The following is a 16162-nucleotide window of genomic DNA, read 5'->3' on the forward strand; positions in this document are numbered from 1 at the left end:
AGTTTTTGAATTAATGCTTATTTTGATTTTGGCTCTCTGCACATGAATAATTAAAACGAAATTTGTATATTAATTTTTTTTTTTGGTTAAATGGCTGTCTCATAGTTTTGATCGGACGATTTTGAGAAAAAAAGAATCGGGGGAGTAGGCCTAGTTACCCTCCAGTTTTTTATTAATTTAAAAAGGCAACTAGAATTTTATTACGAACGTTTTTATTAGTAAAAATATACGTAACTTACGAATTAACTTACGTAACGAACTTCTATATTCGTATGTTCTTATGTATATGAGGGGGGTTCACCCCCTCGTTAATACGTCGCTCTTTACACTAAAGCTTGAATTTTGTCCCAATTCCTTGAGAATTACCCCTGAACCACATAGGCCGTAGATTAAATAGTTGAAATTAATGAAATTACTTTAGCATAAAGAGCAAGATATTAGGAGGAGGTGAGTCCCTCATATGCGTAATAATTTCTGTTTGTTTTGAGTTTTAATGCTGCTCCTTACTTTCAGTTGAAAAAACTTTCATATTTATTTTTTCATTTTTTTTTTAATATTAAAAAATCCTGCGCCACCTTCATGGAAATTTTCTTCCACCATGACAAATGCCTCCATGGAAAGTTCCCCCCGCATAACCCCCACTTCTCAAACCCTTCCCCCTCCAACCAAAATTCCCCTGAAAACGTCTGTACACTTCCCAATAGCCATTACTATAAGTAATCACTGGTCAAAGTTTGTAACTTGTAGCCCCTCCCACGGAGACTGTGGGGAGTAAGTCGTTCCCAAAGACATAGTTATAAGGTTTTTTGACTATGCTGAACAAAATGGCTATCTCGGAGTTTTTATCCGGTGACTTTGGGAAAAAATTAGCGTGGGAGGGTGCCAAGGTGCCCTCCAATATTTTTGGTCACTTGAAAAGAGCACTAGAACTTTTTATTTCCGTCAGAATGATCCCTCTCACAACAATCTAGGACCACTGGGTCGATACAATCACCCCTGGGAAAAAGAAAAAAAAAACACGCATCCGTGATCTGTCTTCTGGCAAAAAATTCAAAATTCCACTTTTTTGTATATAGGAGCTTGAAACGTCTATAGTAGGGTTCTCTGATACGCTGAATCTGATGGTGTTATTTTCGTTAAGGTTTTATTACTTTTAGGGGGTCTTCCCCCTATTTTCTAAAATAAGGCAAATTTTCTCAGGCTCGTAACTTGATGGGTAAGACTAAACTTGCTGAAACTTATATATTTAAAATCAACATTAAAATGCTATTCTTTTGATGTAATTATTGGTATCAAAATTCCGTTTTTTAGAGTTTTGGTTACTATTGAGCCGGGTTGCTGCTTACTACAGTTCGTTACCACGAACTGTTTGATAAATCAATTTTTCAGTCCGCCAAACAAATTACGTCACTGAGTGTCAGGACTTGTGTGTTACATGAAAAGAATAGACGTTTATCCTGAATCTAAAAGAAGTGGTAAAATTCCAAAAACTAAGAATGAGTGTTAGGATGAAAACTGTTATCACCCACGTTCTTCAGAACAGCGAAAGTGTTTATTCGAAGAATTTAATGCTTTTGCTGCTCCCTCGTGCATTGCAAACCAACGGACCCTTTTGATGCGAGTCACTATCCCTTTTTTAAAGGAAAATGAAGCATTATTCAATTTTTCTTTGAACCAGGCTTCCAATGATGGAGTCCAATGACTCCATCTCTAAAATTTCATTATGTTTATCCTGATATGACGAGTCTAGATTTCAGTCATGAGGGATCTGTCAAATTTAGATCTCCATCAACGCGATCTTACACCTGTAAAAGTTTTCCCTACTCTACTCTCTGTAAATTAGGTTTTTCTCTTTGCTCTCATCTTTAGAGTCTCATGGTAGCGTTGGCCAACAATCTGGGGTTCGACCGGTAAATGATGTCTTGCGTCTCTAACTTTCATAAAGTTTTTGTGTAGAGTATAAAAATGTTTATTTACATATGTAATACAGTAAATCTACATAAGACGAGGATAGAATAAGGACTGAATAAAGTAATCTAAAACAATGGCCTATATTCACTAAAACAAGAAAATAAACACCGAAGCATGTGACAGTAACTGACCTATTTTAATCTGTCAGCTACAGCAAATACTGAGAACTACTGTAAATACTCAGAATTTGTAATATTAATGTAATCATCTAGGAAATGGGCTTTTTGACAGAACTTGAGAATTTAATTATGTATCTAACGTACTTTTACTACTTTCGAAGTTTACACACCAAAGTATTTGTGACTCAAACTGATGTTAGATTTAAAGAACTATGTCTCAAGTAGACAAAGTTATTTTGTTTTCTGACAGCAGCTCAAGTAGATATTTCAAGATTTTGGGGAAAATTCTTGCTTAAGTCTTTAATCCAAGATTTATGCCACTTGGAAAGCAGAAATTATTTCAACTTCAAATTTGCTGCAATTTCTAATTATCTTTCTGGATTTAAAGCGAACAAAAATGCTGCTTCGTACATAATACAGTATTCTTTTGAAAAATAATTCAAAATACACTATATGTTTTTTTCGGACAATTTTTGCAGGTAGCCTACGTACAATTTTAGGTTCCTTATAGCACTTGACGATTGTTTTACTACTTCAAATTTATAAAGAGATTAGGTCCTATTGTTAAGCTGTGAGATATATGGAATGATAATTTATTATCTCATTTACTTAGTGTAGTAAGTTGTAAGCCATTGAAAGATAATCAGTTTCGGCCCCTTTTTTAGGGGGATTTGACATCCAACTAGTCTCTAGTAATAGTTTATTCATTTAAGTTCGGATCCCCTTTAAAAGAATTGTGGTTATAGTTTCCGATATGTTTCTTTTTAGTTTCACTTATAAGTTCTATTTGGATGATGGGGCAAAAAACGAAGAAAAGAGGCTCTCGCGGCAAATCGTTCATTAACAAATACAAAGAAAAAAATGAAAAACTCAAGGTTCTAAGAAGTAAGAAGGGGTATTCGAGAGAATATGAGCACGAAATGGTAAGTGTAATATGGAAATCCACGGAAGAAGATGAATAACAGGGAGCTAAAATCAACAAGGATGGTTACCAAACACACTTTAAAGCAAATACGTCAGAAAATAAAATGCATGATATCAAAAGACACATGTAACATGATTCGATATCTTGTGATAGAAACTGATTTTGTTTTGACAGAAAAATTGTTTGGACAAGGAGAAGCAGTCGTCACCTGTATATCAGAATTTGCTATATTATAAGTTATATACTTTGTAAAATATGGTATCCCGATACTGTTCTGTTATCAAATTACTTGGATTTAAAAATATTAGAAATTACTGGGTTTCAGCTCTGACATTCCGACATCCTGACTTCGATCATAAAGGAACAACACCTATCATTCCAATTGCATTTTTACTTCACACAAATAGATCAGCTGGTTCGCACGAAGCGCTGTTTATAGTTCTTATGAAGAAACCACCAAGCACAATTCACCTCGAAATGTGTTTTTGAGTGATCAAGGTAGTTCAAGACGATATTCTTAAGTTGCTAAGATCGAAAATTGACGATGATTACTACCAGATAAGAAATGAAAGACTTGTGAAATGGTCCATCCCTGCACTTAACTACTTTCGAGATAATTTGGAATCTGACATATTGAAGTATGACTGTGCCTTTATCGTTTCCAAGATCCCTGATTTTAATCCAATTTCCGGGATAACCAACAATACCAAGACTCATTCCATGCTGTGATGACAGCGAGACGTACCAATGGAGAGATGCGTCTTGGGCCTTCTTTGTTTAGACGACGAATATTATACAGACGCATCTCGTGGATACAAGGGAATAGGAGACTATAAACTCCTTGAAAAGGCACATAAAGAATATATAGTTCATATCAAGAAGGGAAAAGATCCAGTTGAATCCAGGAATGAAATGTTTCGGTCCAAGATGCGTATGGTCAAGGAAATAGACGGATCAGATTCCTTTCGCGAAAAAAAAATACGACAAAAGAAGACCACCAGTCACGTGGTATAGTTGACATAGCAGAAGCTCTATGGAGAAAGGGACATGTTACATTTTGCAACGGAAAACAAGTGGATCTTGTTTCAAATGTGACTGGAAAGAAGGTTAAGGTTGTGACACCACGTGCAGAAACAATCACTGTTAGAGGAAATAAAATTGTTACAAAGGGTATTAAGAGGAAAAGCTTGATCGAAGTTTATGACTTTTCTTGTGATTTTGTTATCCTTGCATCTTATCCTTGCAAACTAGCTGTTTTAATGTCTCGAGGATATGCACTAGTAACCGAAAAATCAATTATGCAGCTGAAAACTCTCAAGAACTTGAAGGGAAGATCAAAAAGGTACGCGAGGTCTGGAATAAAAAGCTCAGTAACCATTCAGGACTATTACAATATTAAACTGGCTGTAGATTTCTAGCAGCCAATGAATTGTCGTTTATTGCTGATAGTGATGATTAGAATGAGGGGAGTTTTTCATCGTCAATAAATGAAACATCAAAAGCTATTTTGAAAACAAGCGGGAAACAGAATACCTTAGAAACAGGTTTTAGAAATGAAAACAAAGAAATTACTGAAGTAGCTTCACTTAAAAAGACTTCCAAGTGCCAATCGAGAATCTCTTACGATATCATAATTCAAAACTTGCACGGAAGATGTACATTTTGTGAAGACTGTACAAAAAAGGCTGTTTAGCCCCACTCAACTGGTGAAACCCCAAAAAGTGGTACGGAGACTGAATATTCGTTTTTAAGCAACCCAGGCTACAATTCCTACAGTAATTTTTCATGGTTATGCGTTTACAGGTCCCTTAAATGAATTGTGTGACGAAGCAAAGCAAGTGATCCAGCTTTTAAAAAGGCTTTTTGGAATAGCGGTCAAATCTACCAATTCTGCTATCGTAGAAAACGCAAAGAAACTAGTTTGGTGGAGAGCTACTGTTTTTCCTTTAAGGGACACAAATGTGTTTACGTTTTTTTTCAAGACCTTGAATCTCTGCTGAGACCTGGGACTCGGCTCACAACTGTAATGGTTTCCTACCTCGTGAATCTTGTTACTTCTAGCTGTGTGTTAGCGAGAACTATCGATAGTTACTTTACTTTCAACTTGACAAATTCTGATTCTTTAAAGTCTTATCCAGAAGGGCCTAGAGAGAGATTTAGTCATGTTTCGCGTGATTGCCGTGTTCTGTTTGTTCCATTGTGTGTCAATATGTGTGATATAACAGATAGGGAGTCCAAGAATCACTACATTATGGGAATATGTGATTTCTCGAGGAGAACTTTCTATCTTCTTGATAGCCTGAACCCATTAAACCATGCTCAAGGGAGGCTAGTTTTTTCTAACCTAAAATATCTGACGAATGGAGTTGATAAACGCTATATAGAACTTGAAGTTGGCTCGTGTGGAATTACTCCAAAAGTAGATTCTTCAAGCTGTGGACATTTTGTTGTCAAATATGCCCAAGACTACACAAATGAGAGAAGCTATTTGTGAAGCAAACTGTCAATAATCTTCCATCACCTTCTAAGTACAAGTGGTCAAAGAGAAGATCCATAGTAAGCTATTTAAGAAAGTCGTAGACTTATATAACGATGATACTGAAATGGCAAGTAAGGAAGCTATTCAATGAATGAATAAATATAGAAACGAATTTGGCTGTCCAGGTACTTGAATCTCTTTTAATATTAAATAAAAAACAAGTTTTTTGACTGCAAGTAAGGATTGAGATTAAAACTTAAAACGGACAGAAGTTATTCCGTATATAAAAGCGGTTGTTCCCTCCTCAACGCATCGCTCTTTACGCGAAAGTTTTTTATTGTTTTAAAGAGTAGAACTGTGACAGAGTCAAACTTTAGCGTAAAGAGCGGGACGCTGAGGAGGGGACAACCCCTTTCATATACGGAATAATTTCTGTTTGTACTAAGTTTTAATGTCGCTCCTTACTTGCAGTTAAAAAAAACTTGTTTTTTTTTATTTAATTTCAGAACGTAGTTAAATTAATCCATGTTTTGATTTTGGCTCACCGCACATGCATAATTAAAACGAAATTAGAACTAGAACTTAGGGAACTAAAACTATTAATTTCCGTTAGAATGAGCACTCTCGTGACATTCTAGGATCACTGGGTCGATACGATCACCCCAGGGGAAAAGCAAAAAAAACAAATAAACACGCATCCGTGATCTGTCTTCTGGCAAAAAATACAAAATTCCACATTTTTGTAGATGAGATATTGGAACTTCTACAGAAGGGTTCTCTGATACGCTGAATCTGATGGTATGATTTTTTGTTAAGATTCTATGACATTTAGGGTATGTTTCACCCTAATTTCTAAAATAAGGCAAATATTCTTGGGCTCGTAACTTTTGATGTGTAGGACAAAACTAGATGGAACTTGTATATTTAAAATCAGCATAAAAATACAATTCTTTTGATTTACTATTAGTATAAAAATTCTGTTTTCAGAGTTTCGGTTACTATTGAGCCGGGTAACTCCTTACCACAGTTCGTTACCACGAACTCTTAGTTTTGATAGGACGATTTTGTGAAAAAGAAATTGGGAGAGGAGGCCTAGTTGCCCTCCAATTTTTTGGCTACTTAAATAGGCTACTAGAACTTTTAATTTCTCACGAACATTTTTGTTAGTAAAAAATATACGTACCTTACGAATTAACTTACGTAACGCACTTTTATATTCGTATATTTTTATTACATATATGAGTGAGTTTGTCCCCTGGCGTGGGAATTCTGTGTCCAAGGGGCACGGGTTCAATCCCAATTGTGACCAGTTATTTAGTTTGGGACGGGGGTCAGTGGTGTGACTCTGTAAGCTCAGCCAGAGTAGACCCAGCTCTAAATGGGTACCTGGAGAGATCTGGGGATGGTAAGCAGGAAGGGTGTGTGAAAGCACAGGATGGTTGGCCCCCAACCCCCCATTGCACTTCCTCGCTGAAGGGCCATGAAACAGAGATCAGCACCGCTGGTTTGAACCTTAAGGGTCTAATGCCGTCATACTTACTTTACTTACTTACTTGTTAATGCCTCGCTCTTTACACTAAAGCTTAAATTTTGTCGTAATTCATAAAAAATGACGCCAGAATCACAAAGGTCGTAGAATAAATAGTTGAAATTACTGAAAGTACTTTAGCGTAAAGAGCGAGGTATTTAGGAGGAGATGAACCCCTCATATGCGTAGTCATTTCTGTTCGTTTTAAGTTTTAATGCTGTCCTTACTTTCAGTTGAAAAACTTTTTCATTGTTTTTTTCTAAATAATGCTAGGGAATCCTGCGCCCCTTCATGAAATTTATTTTCCCCCATGGCATTCTCCTCCAAGGAACGATACTTCCACGTAGCTCCCTCCCCTCAAAATCCCCCCAACAAAAAAACCCTTGAAAATATCTCTACACTTCCCAAGAACCATTACTGTATGTAAGCACTGGTCAAAGCTTGTAACTTGCAGCCCCTCCCCCGGGAACTATGGGGGAGTAAGTCGTCCCCAAAGACGTAGTTGTTATGTTTTTTTTTTACTATGCTGAAGAAAATGGCTCAAAATATTATCCGTTGACTTTGGGAAAAAATGAGCGTGGAAGGGGGCCTAGGGGCCCTCCAATTTTTTGGTCAATTAAAAAGGGCACTAGAACTTTTTATTTCTGTTAGAATGAGCCCTCTCGCAACATTCTAGGACCACTGGTTCGATACGATCACCCCTATATTGTAGATAGGAGCTTGAAACTTCTACCGTGGGGTTCTCTGATACGCTGAATGTGATGATGTGATCTGAGATTCTAGGGGTGTTTCCCCCCATTTTCCAAAATAAGGCAAATTTTCTCAGGCTTGCATCTTTTGATGGATAAGACTAAATTTGATGAAACGTATATATTTAAAATCAGCATAAAAATCCGATTCACTTGGTGTATCTATTATTATCAAAATTCCGTGTTTTAGACTTTCGTTTACTATTGAGCCGGTACGCTCCTTACTACAGTTCGTTGCCACGAACTGTTTGAAAGAACAGACCGGCCAGCTGTTATAACTGTCAAGAACAGATGCCGGAAAACATGCAGCTCGTATGTAAATACTGCAAAGCAGTTGCCTGTAGTGAGTGTGGAGCAAGATCCTGCAAGAACTTTTGTAAACTCTGCTGTGTCTAAAGGGAACTACACTCTCCAGACTAGCCTCGAACACCGGTCTGAAACTCCTACAGCGAGAGCTGATCAAACACGCTACGGCAGAATTATGAAACCAGTCAGAAAGATGAATTTATGAGTGATTTAGACCAGACCTCGCCTGCCCTCCTATAGGAAGCTTAACCGAGAAGAGCGCAAAGAGCGAAGTTTTGAAATGGTGTACACAGTAATTTTTGTTACGCTAAAACTTCTTTAGAACTTTTAAAATTAATTTTAATTCCAATTAAGCCGTGCTCGTGTTTCAAGTGTGATTCTTAAATAATTGGAGTTCAACCCAAGTTCAAACTTTAGCGTAAAGAGTGATTTATTCAGAAAGGGAAAACTCCCTATATACTTAATTATCCCTCTTCGTTTTAAGTTTTAATTCTGCTCCCTTTTTTCAGCTGAAAAAAAACTTGTTTTTTAAAAAGCTTAATTTCTGATTTTTTTTTAAATAATGCCAGGAAATGTGGTTCTCCTACGTAGAAAGTTTTTTTCCTCCACGAAAATGTTCTCTATGGTAAGATCCTTCCCGTAACTTCAACTGTGACTCCGGGGCACTGTGATTGTGAACACTTGCGACTGATGCTACTTGCAACTGCGGATAATTACGATTGCAGGGAGGCTTGAAACTAATAGTGTACCGTTTCAATAGAATAACATAAAAAATATTCGCCTTCTTTTATTCAAGGCTGAAGAGAGGCTTGTTCAGGTTTTTCATACACGTCCCTCCTGGTCCTCCTAATGGATTTGATCTTAGGAGAGCTTGTGTGCTTTTTTTTCTTTTTTACATTGTGACCTGTGAATTTTTATATATGAGATCTAGTGAAAAATCTTGCTAGATTTTCATTGTGTGTACAAGGAATTGATGTATTTTATCGATAACGACACTTATAATGTAAATCTGGCACTGATTGGTCTGTCTCTCTTTTCCTGAAAACAGTTTACTACTTTTTGTTTTATATAAAATTGTTTTCCCCCTCTAGCTTGCAGAAAGATTGACTGGTGAAGATAGGACTGTCAAATTATCTCCTGTCTTTTCTAATGGATGGAAAGAGGTGAACGATCGTGACGCACTTTACAAAGAATTCGCTTTTAAAAACTTTAATCAGGTATTTTTTTTTTCTTGTTCTTGTGACTCCTAGTTTGAAAAATAAGAAAAGCATCAAGCTTTGAGTGATGAGTGTTAATAATTGAGGGTAAATAAGCTTGTCCTGAATTATAAGCAGTCATTAGTATTAATGTCTAATAGTTATTTTCTTGCTAATATTGTCTCAAGAGTAGCTGATTTTCCTTAAAAAAAAAACATTTGCGAGCCTTTTCTCTACCATTCTGGTACACTACCCTTGCATGTTAGTAAAGACTAAACACTAATGTGCAAATTTCCCTGAAAACTTTTATTTATGCTTAGGAAACCGTCTTCTTTTTTTCTAGCCTTTTCTGTCTATTATTCCTGATTCTAATTTTTTTTTTTTTTTTTTTACTTCTTGGAAACTTCTTAGAAAACCAAAATAAGCTCAAAAATTAGCTTAGCTAAGTTAAAAATCAAGAGAACCTGTTTGTTGGTGGTGATAGCTAATTTGAACGCTTCTTTATTCTTTTCTGTTTATTAGCTATGTTAATTATTCTGTTTATGTTTCTGTTTATTTCTGTTTATTACCGTTCATGAATTTTTAACTCGTTTCCCATTATCCTACCCATTCAAAATTTTACAGAGAATTTCGAGTTTGGTAGCAACACATCATTATGATTGCACTATTTCTAGTTAGAATAATAATTTGATTTACTTTGCAAGTGTTGTCGATAAGGTGGGAGATTGTGGCGGTAAAAGTCAGAGGGTTGTAGTATTTAATGCCGGAGCAAAGTTAGAGCCATTGCGAAGTGGTTTCAATAAACTTTACTAAAAAAACAAGAGCTAAGAGCTCATATGGCACTTGTGACGAGGCGAGAAGCTAAGAGCCAAGAGATCATATGGTATGAGCTCTAACAAAATTCTATGAATCAATAGATTGATTTAAAACGAAAAATAAGAGGCTTAATGCCCGTCAAGATTTAAAATAAGAGCTCTGAGTCACAAAGTCCTTTTAAATATCAAAATTCATTAAGATCCGATCACCCACTCGTAAGTTATAAATACCTAATTTTTTCTAATTTTTCCTAATTTTTCCTCTCCCTTTTGCCCCCCAGATGGTCGAATCTGGGAAAACGACTTTATCAAGTCAAATTGTGCAGCTCCCTGACACGCCTACCAATTTTCATCGCCCTAGCACGTCCAGAAGCACCGAACTCGCCAAATCACTGAACCCCTCCCCCAACTCCCCCAAAGAGAGCGAATCCAGTACAATTCTGTCAATCACGTATCAAGGACATTTGTTTATTCTATCCACCAAGCTTCATCCCAATTCCTACACTCCAAGTGTTTTTCCAAGATTTCCCCCTCCAAATCCCCACAGTGTCGAAAGATCCGGTCGGGATTTGAAATAAGAGCTCTGAGACATGAATTCCTTCTAAAAATCAAATTTCATTACGATCCGATCATCTATTCGTAAGATATAAATGCTCCAATTTTCATGTTTTCCAAGAATTCCGGTTCCCCCCTCCAACTCCCCCGAATGTCACAGGATCTGGTCGGAATTTGAAATTAGAACTTCAAAGCACAAGATCCTTCTAAATATCAAATTTCATTAAGATCTAGTCACCCTTTCGTATGTTACAAATACCTCAATTTTCAAAATTACCCCCCCCCCCCCCGATTCCACCAAAGAGAGCAGATCCGGTCCAGTTATGTCAGTCACGTATCTTAGACAGGTTTCTATTCTTCCCATCCAGTTTCATCCTGATCTTACCGCTTTAAGTATTTTCTCAGATTTCCGGTCCCCCCAACTGCCCCTCCCCCCAATTACGCTTGATCCGGTTGAGATTTAAAATAAGATATCGGAGTTACGAGGTCCTTCTAATTATGAAGTTTCATGAAGATCCGATCACTCCTTCGTAAGTTAAAAATACGTCATTTTTCTTATTTTTCAGAATTCCCCCCCCCCCCCCGCAATTGAGCAGATCCATTCCAATTATGTAAATCACGTATGCAAGACTTCTGCTTATTTTTCCAACCAAGTTTCATCCCAATCCCTCCAATCTAAGCGTTTCCCATCATTTTAGGTCTCCCCACCCCAAACTTCCCCCAGTGTCACCAGATCCGATCAGGATTTAAAATAAGAGCTTTGAGACACGATATCCTTCTGAAAATCAAATTTCATGGATATCCAATCACCCGTTCGTAAGTTGAAAATACCTCATTTTTTCTAATTTTTCAGAATCAACCCCCCCCCCCAACTACCCCAAAAAGAGCGGATCCGTTCTGGTTTTGTCAATCATGTATCTAGGACTCGTGTTTTTTTCCACCAAGTTTCATCCCGATCCCTCCACTGGTTGGAGGTGTTTTCCAATTTTTAGGTTTCTCCCTCCCAACTCCCCCCCCAATGTCACCAGATCCGGTCGGGTTTAAAATAAGAGCTCTGAGCCACAATATCCTTCTAAATATCAAATTTCATTGAGATCCGATCACCCGTTCGTAAGTTAAAAATACCTCATTTCTTTTCAGAAATACCCCCCCCCCCAACTACCCAAAAGAGAGCGGATCCGTTCCGTTTATGTCAATCATCTATCTAGGACTTGTGTGTATTTTTCCCCCCATGTTTCATCCCGATCCCTCCACTCTAAGTGTTTTCCAAGTTTTAGGTTTCCCCCTCCCAACTCCCCGCCCCCATCACCAGATCCGGTCGGGATTTAAAATAAGTGCTCTAAGACACGATATCCTTCTAAACATCAAATTTCATTGAGATCCGATCACCCGTTCGTAAGTTGAAAATACCTCATTTTTCTAATTTTTAAGAATTACTCCCCCCCCCAACTACCCCAAAGAGAGCAAATCAGTTCCGATTATGTCAATCATGTATCTGGGACTTGCGCTTATTTTTCCCATCAAGTTTCATCCCGATCCCTCTACTCTAAGTGTTTTCCAAGATTTTAGGTTTCCCCCTCCAACTCCCCCCAATGTCATCAGACCCAGTCGGGATTTAAAATAAAAGCTCTGAGACACAATATCATTCCAAACATCAAATTTCATTAAGATCCAATCACCCGCTCATAAGTTAAAAATACTTCATTTTTTCTATTTTTTCCGAATTAACCGGCCCCTACTCCCCCCCCCCAGATGGTCAAATCGGGAAAACGACTATTTCTAATTTAATCTGGTCCGGTCCCTGGTACGCTTGCCAAATTTCATCGTCCTAGCTTACCTGGAAGTGCCTAAAGTAGCAAAACCGGGACTTTAGGTTTTCCCCCTCCAACTCCCCCCAATGTCATCAGATCCGGTCGGGATTTAAAACAAGAGCTCTGAGACACAATATCATTCCAAACATCAAATTTCATTAAGATCCAATTACCCGCTGATAAGTTAAAAATACTTCATTTTTTCTATTTTTTGCGAATTAACCGGACCCCCACTCCCCCCCAGATGGTCAAATCGGGAAAACGACTACTTCTAATTTAGTCTGGTCCGGTCCCTGATACGCTTGCCAAATTTCATCGTCCTAGCTTACCTGGAAATGCCTAAAGAAGCAAAACCGGGACCGACAGACCGACAGAATTGGCGACTGTTATATGTCACTTGGTTAATACCAAGTGCCATAAAAACGAATTCTATGTGACTTTTGAATATAATTCATTATTACTGAAGCTTGATTTTTTTATTACTGAAGATTATTTTTTTTATGACTGAAGCTTAATATTACTGAAATTTAATTTAAAGCTTATTATTACTGAAATTGAATTTTCTTTACAGAAAATTGGAAAACTGTGGTAAGCGCAGTAGGATTAACTGAATGGAGCCGAAAATCAGGATGAAAAAACCCCAATCAAGCTTTGCCAATTTGTGCAAAAATTTCGATGAGGAAAATTTTAAGAAATCGGGAAGGATTCCTTTTTCTCATACAAAATTTATACTTGAATAAGTATCGGGGGTGGGGTTAACTGATTAACTGAATGGAGCCGAAAATCAGGATGAAAAAACCTCAATCAAAATTTGCCAATTTGTGCAAAAATTTCGATGAGGAATAGTTTTTGAAATTGGGAGGGATTTCATTGATATTTCTAAAAATATATATCCATCAGAGCTTATTCTTGAGCCTAGTCATGGCGCTGGTCATGAAGATCATTTCTTAGATTTAAATATTAATATTTGTGATAATAATAAATTAAGTTTTAAAATGTATAATAAAACGGATGATTTTGATTTTGAAGTGATTAGTTTCCCATTCCCTGAAAGTAATATACACTCAAATATCACATATTCAGCGTTTTTCTCACAGTTACTTCGTTATGCAAGGATTTGTAGTAATTATATTGATTTTAAAAATAGATGTAAAATCTTAAGCCAAAAATTGATATCAAGTGGTTTTTCTGCAAATAAATTAACTTGGCAATTTAAAAAATTTAGTTTTCATTATAACGAACTTTTAAATAAATATCAAAAGAATTATCTGGAAATACTTAAAGAAATTTTTAACTAATTTCGGAGGTTCGAGAAATGTTGTCACAGCGCCATTTATTTTGAATTGTGTTTCTAATTGAGCGGATTTTCTAAAAAATTAGCCACATGGTAAAGATGAATTACATAATTGTTTAGTTCATTCAGGTTTTTTGCAATGTGTTAATATTTGTGATTTGGTAGAATTTATAATATTTAGTTTACCTATTGTTGCTAAAAGGAGGGATATATTAACAGGATAAGCTTGCTTTTGGTTTTACTTGGTTGTTTTACATTTGCTGTTTTTTTTTTCATAGGCATGTATTTTGGGGGTGATACCTGACGCGGGGATGCCATGGATATTCTGTGGTAGCCACAACACTGTGCTGGGTAGAGAATTTAGAGTGGCGAAACCCTATATAGGCCAGTGTATTCTCCTGATGAGCCCTTATGTTGGGTGTTGCCTCTGAATTATTTGTCTATATTATTTTTTCTATTGTTTGGTAAATGGCGACTTATACTTATTGACGACATGACTGCCTGTCCATGGATTATTCTTTATGGTTGATTGTGTGTGGCTATGCTGTTTGACCTACGTGATTGTATGGATGAGTAGGGTTAAGGCCTCATTCAAGTGCTGGTCTATATTAATCACTAATTTAGGAAAACAGTCTTCCTTTTCTCCTTCTTTCTCTTTTTTTTTCCTTTTTTTTGTGTTTGTGCTGTAGCATTGGTGATTTCTTTTTTCATTATATATATATATATATATATATATATATATATATATATATATATATATATATATATATATATATATATATATATATATATATATATATATATATATAATATATAGGATCCTTAGGATCAAACCTGCTGTTTGAATATTGTGACTATTATAGCTTTACCGTATATTTTTATGATAATTTCCCAATTTTGTTGCTGCTGTAATCTTGCTCATATCTTGTGAAATTTGAGCCAGGCATTGCATTGCTAAGCATAATCACCTTGTCCGTGGGGGTCCATAATAGAAACTGGAGCACCCTCGCCCGAGGCCGTAAATACAGGTGGAGGAGGAAGAAGGCCCCTCATATGTACACTCAACGTGGCCCATTCGTATATAACTTTTTTTCTTCGTATAATTTTTCGTATATTAAATTTCCCAGTGTTTGATTTTTTCTTGTATCGTCAAACCCGGATCGCACCTAGGGGTTATTATATTGTTTAGAGTTATAGATAAACTAAAAGTATATTGATAAAGCCATCCATGTTTAATGTTACTTTTTCTTGTCTTACCAGGAGTAAAGATACCAGTTCCAAAACTTGCCGTTAAACAAACTTTGGGCGTGTTCAAAAAACCCAAAATATTTTTTTTGAAGGATCAAATTTCATTTTTGGATTGTCACTTTTCAGTAAAACATGATATATTAATATTTGGAACTTTATTTTTGTATGCTACTCATTATATAGTAGCTTAGTGTATATTGTGTGATAGCATTGGCAATAGTTGTAAAAATTGCTACCGGGTCACTAGTTTTTTTTTTTTTTTTGCTGTTTTTTTAGACAGTTCGATTTTCTCATCTAATTCCATATGTAAAAAAATATATTTTTGGAATTTAGGGTGCAATCGCCTAGCTCTATGTCTTAGAGTAGTCATTCCAGGATGCAAATAGTCAATTTGTGAATTTTGTCTAATTTACTTTTTGCTGTCAGCACAAACGGCTTTTAAAACTACAACAAATATTTTTTTTAGGCCTGGGGATTCATGTCCATGGTTGCCCTCGAAGCTGAAAAGACGGATCATCACCCAGAATGGTTTAATGTATTTAACAAGGTGAACATCACTCTTGCTACTCATGAGTGCCAAGGGATCAGTGACCGCGACGTCAAGTTAGCAACTTTCATTGATCAAGTTGCTCAGAAATTTCTTTGAAAAACTTCATTTTTCATATTAAACTAGTACGAAAAATTTTGTTTTCTTTTTGCAAAATATATTTCACAACAAGTGCGAAATAAATCACTCGTTGAAGGCTAAAACAGTTGCTCGTCCAGGATTGAAGAATGCTTTTCGCACTTTTCGGGTTCTCGGTAGGTATATTATGTATATTTGTCAGTCGATTTTAACCTGACTAAGTCGCTGCATCACAGTGACCCAGACGCACAAAATTGTTGACCAAAAGTTGGAAAAGTACATTTTAACCTATCGGGTTTCATATTACGCTAGATGGGGACGGGGAGCTATTGTATAACTGCTAATTCTATTTGAAAGGGTGAGTTCAATCAAACTTAAAATTCTGGAAATATACCCAAAATGAAAGGCGTTTTAGCGGTAATAAATTTAAAATGAAAGAGAAATTGAAACTGGGCACAATTGTAAGGTCCATTACAAAGATACGTTTTACTCTAAAAAATTGGTCAATTCTATATGCAATTTCTTGGTTTAAAAAAATCAA

The 16162-nt window shown here is 36.4% G+C and overlaps 1 protein-coding gene across 4 annotated transcripts in view; it reads left to right on the forward strand.

Annotated features, from left to right (window-relative positions):
• The window catches only part of LOC136029072 (pterin-4-alpha-carbinolamine dehydratase-like), a 46945-nt gene extending 31219 nt beyond the window's left edge, over positions 1-15726 (forward strand). For 3 of the 4 annotated variants that reach the window (XM_065707117.1, XM_065707119.1, XM_065707118.1), the window contains exons 3-4: positions 9169-9294; positions 15463-15726. In XM_065707117.1, the coding sequence (XP_065563189.1) occupies positions 9169-9294; positions 15463-15642 (306 nt within the window). In that variant the 3' untranslated portion in view covers positions 15643-15726. Of the gene's footprint in view, positions 1-2869; positions 3014-9168; positions 9295-15462 lie in introns of those variants that run through there. The other variant, XM_065707115.1, reaches the window with a different exon arrangement.
• Positions 15727-16162: the final 436 nt, after the last annotated feature.

The sequence above is a fragment of the Artemia franciscana genome, chromosome 7 (genome assembly GCF_032884065.1).
Source record: "Artemia franciscana chromosome 7, ASM3288406v1, whole genome shotgun sequence".
Taxonomy (NCBI): Eukaryota; Metazoa; Arthropoda; class Branchiopoda; order Anostraca; family Artemiidae; genus Artemia; species Artemia franciscana.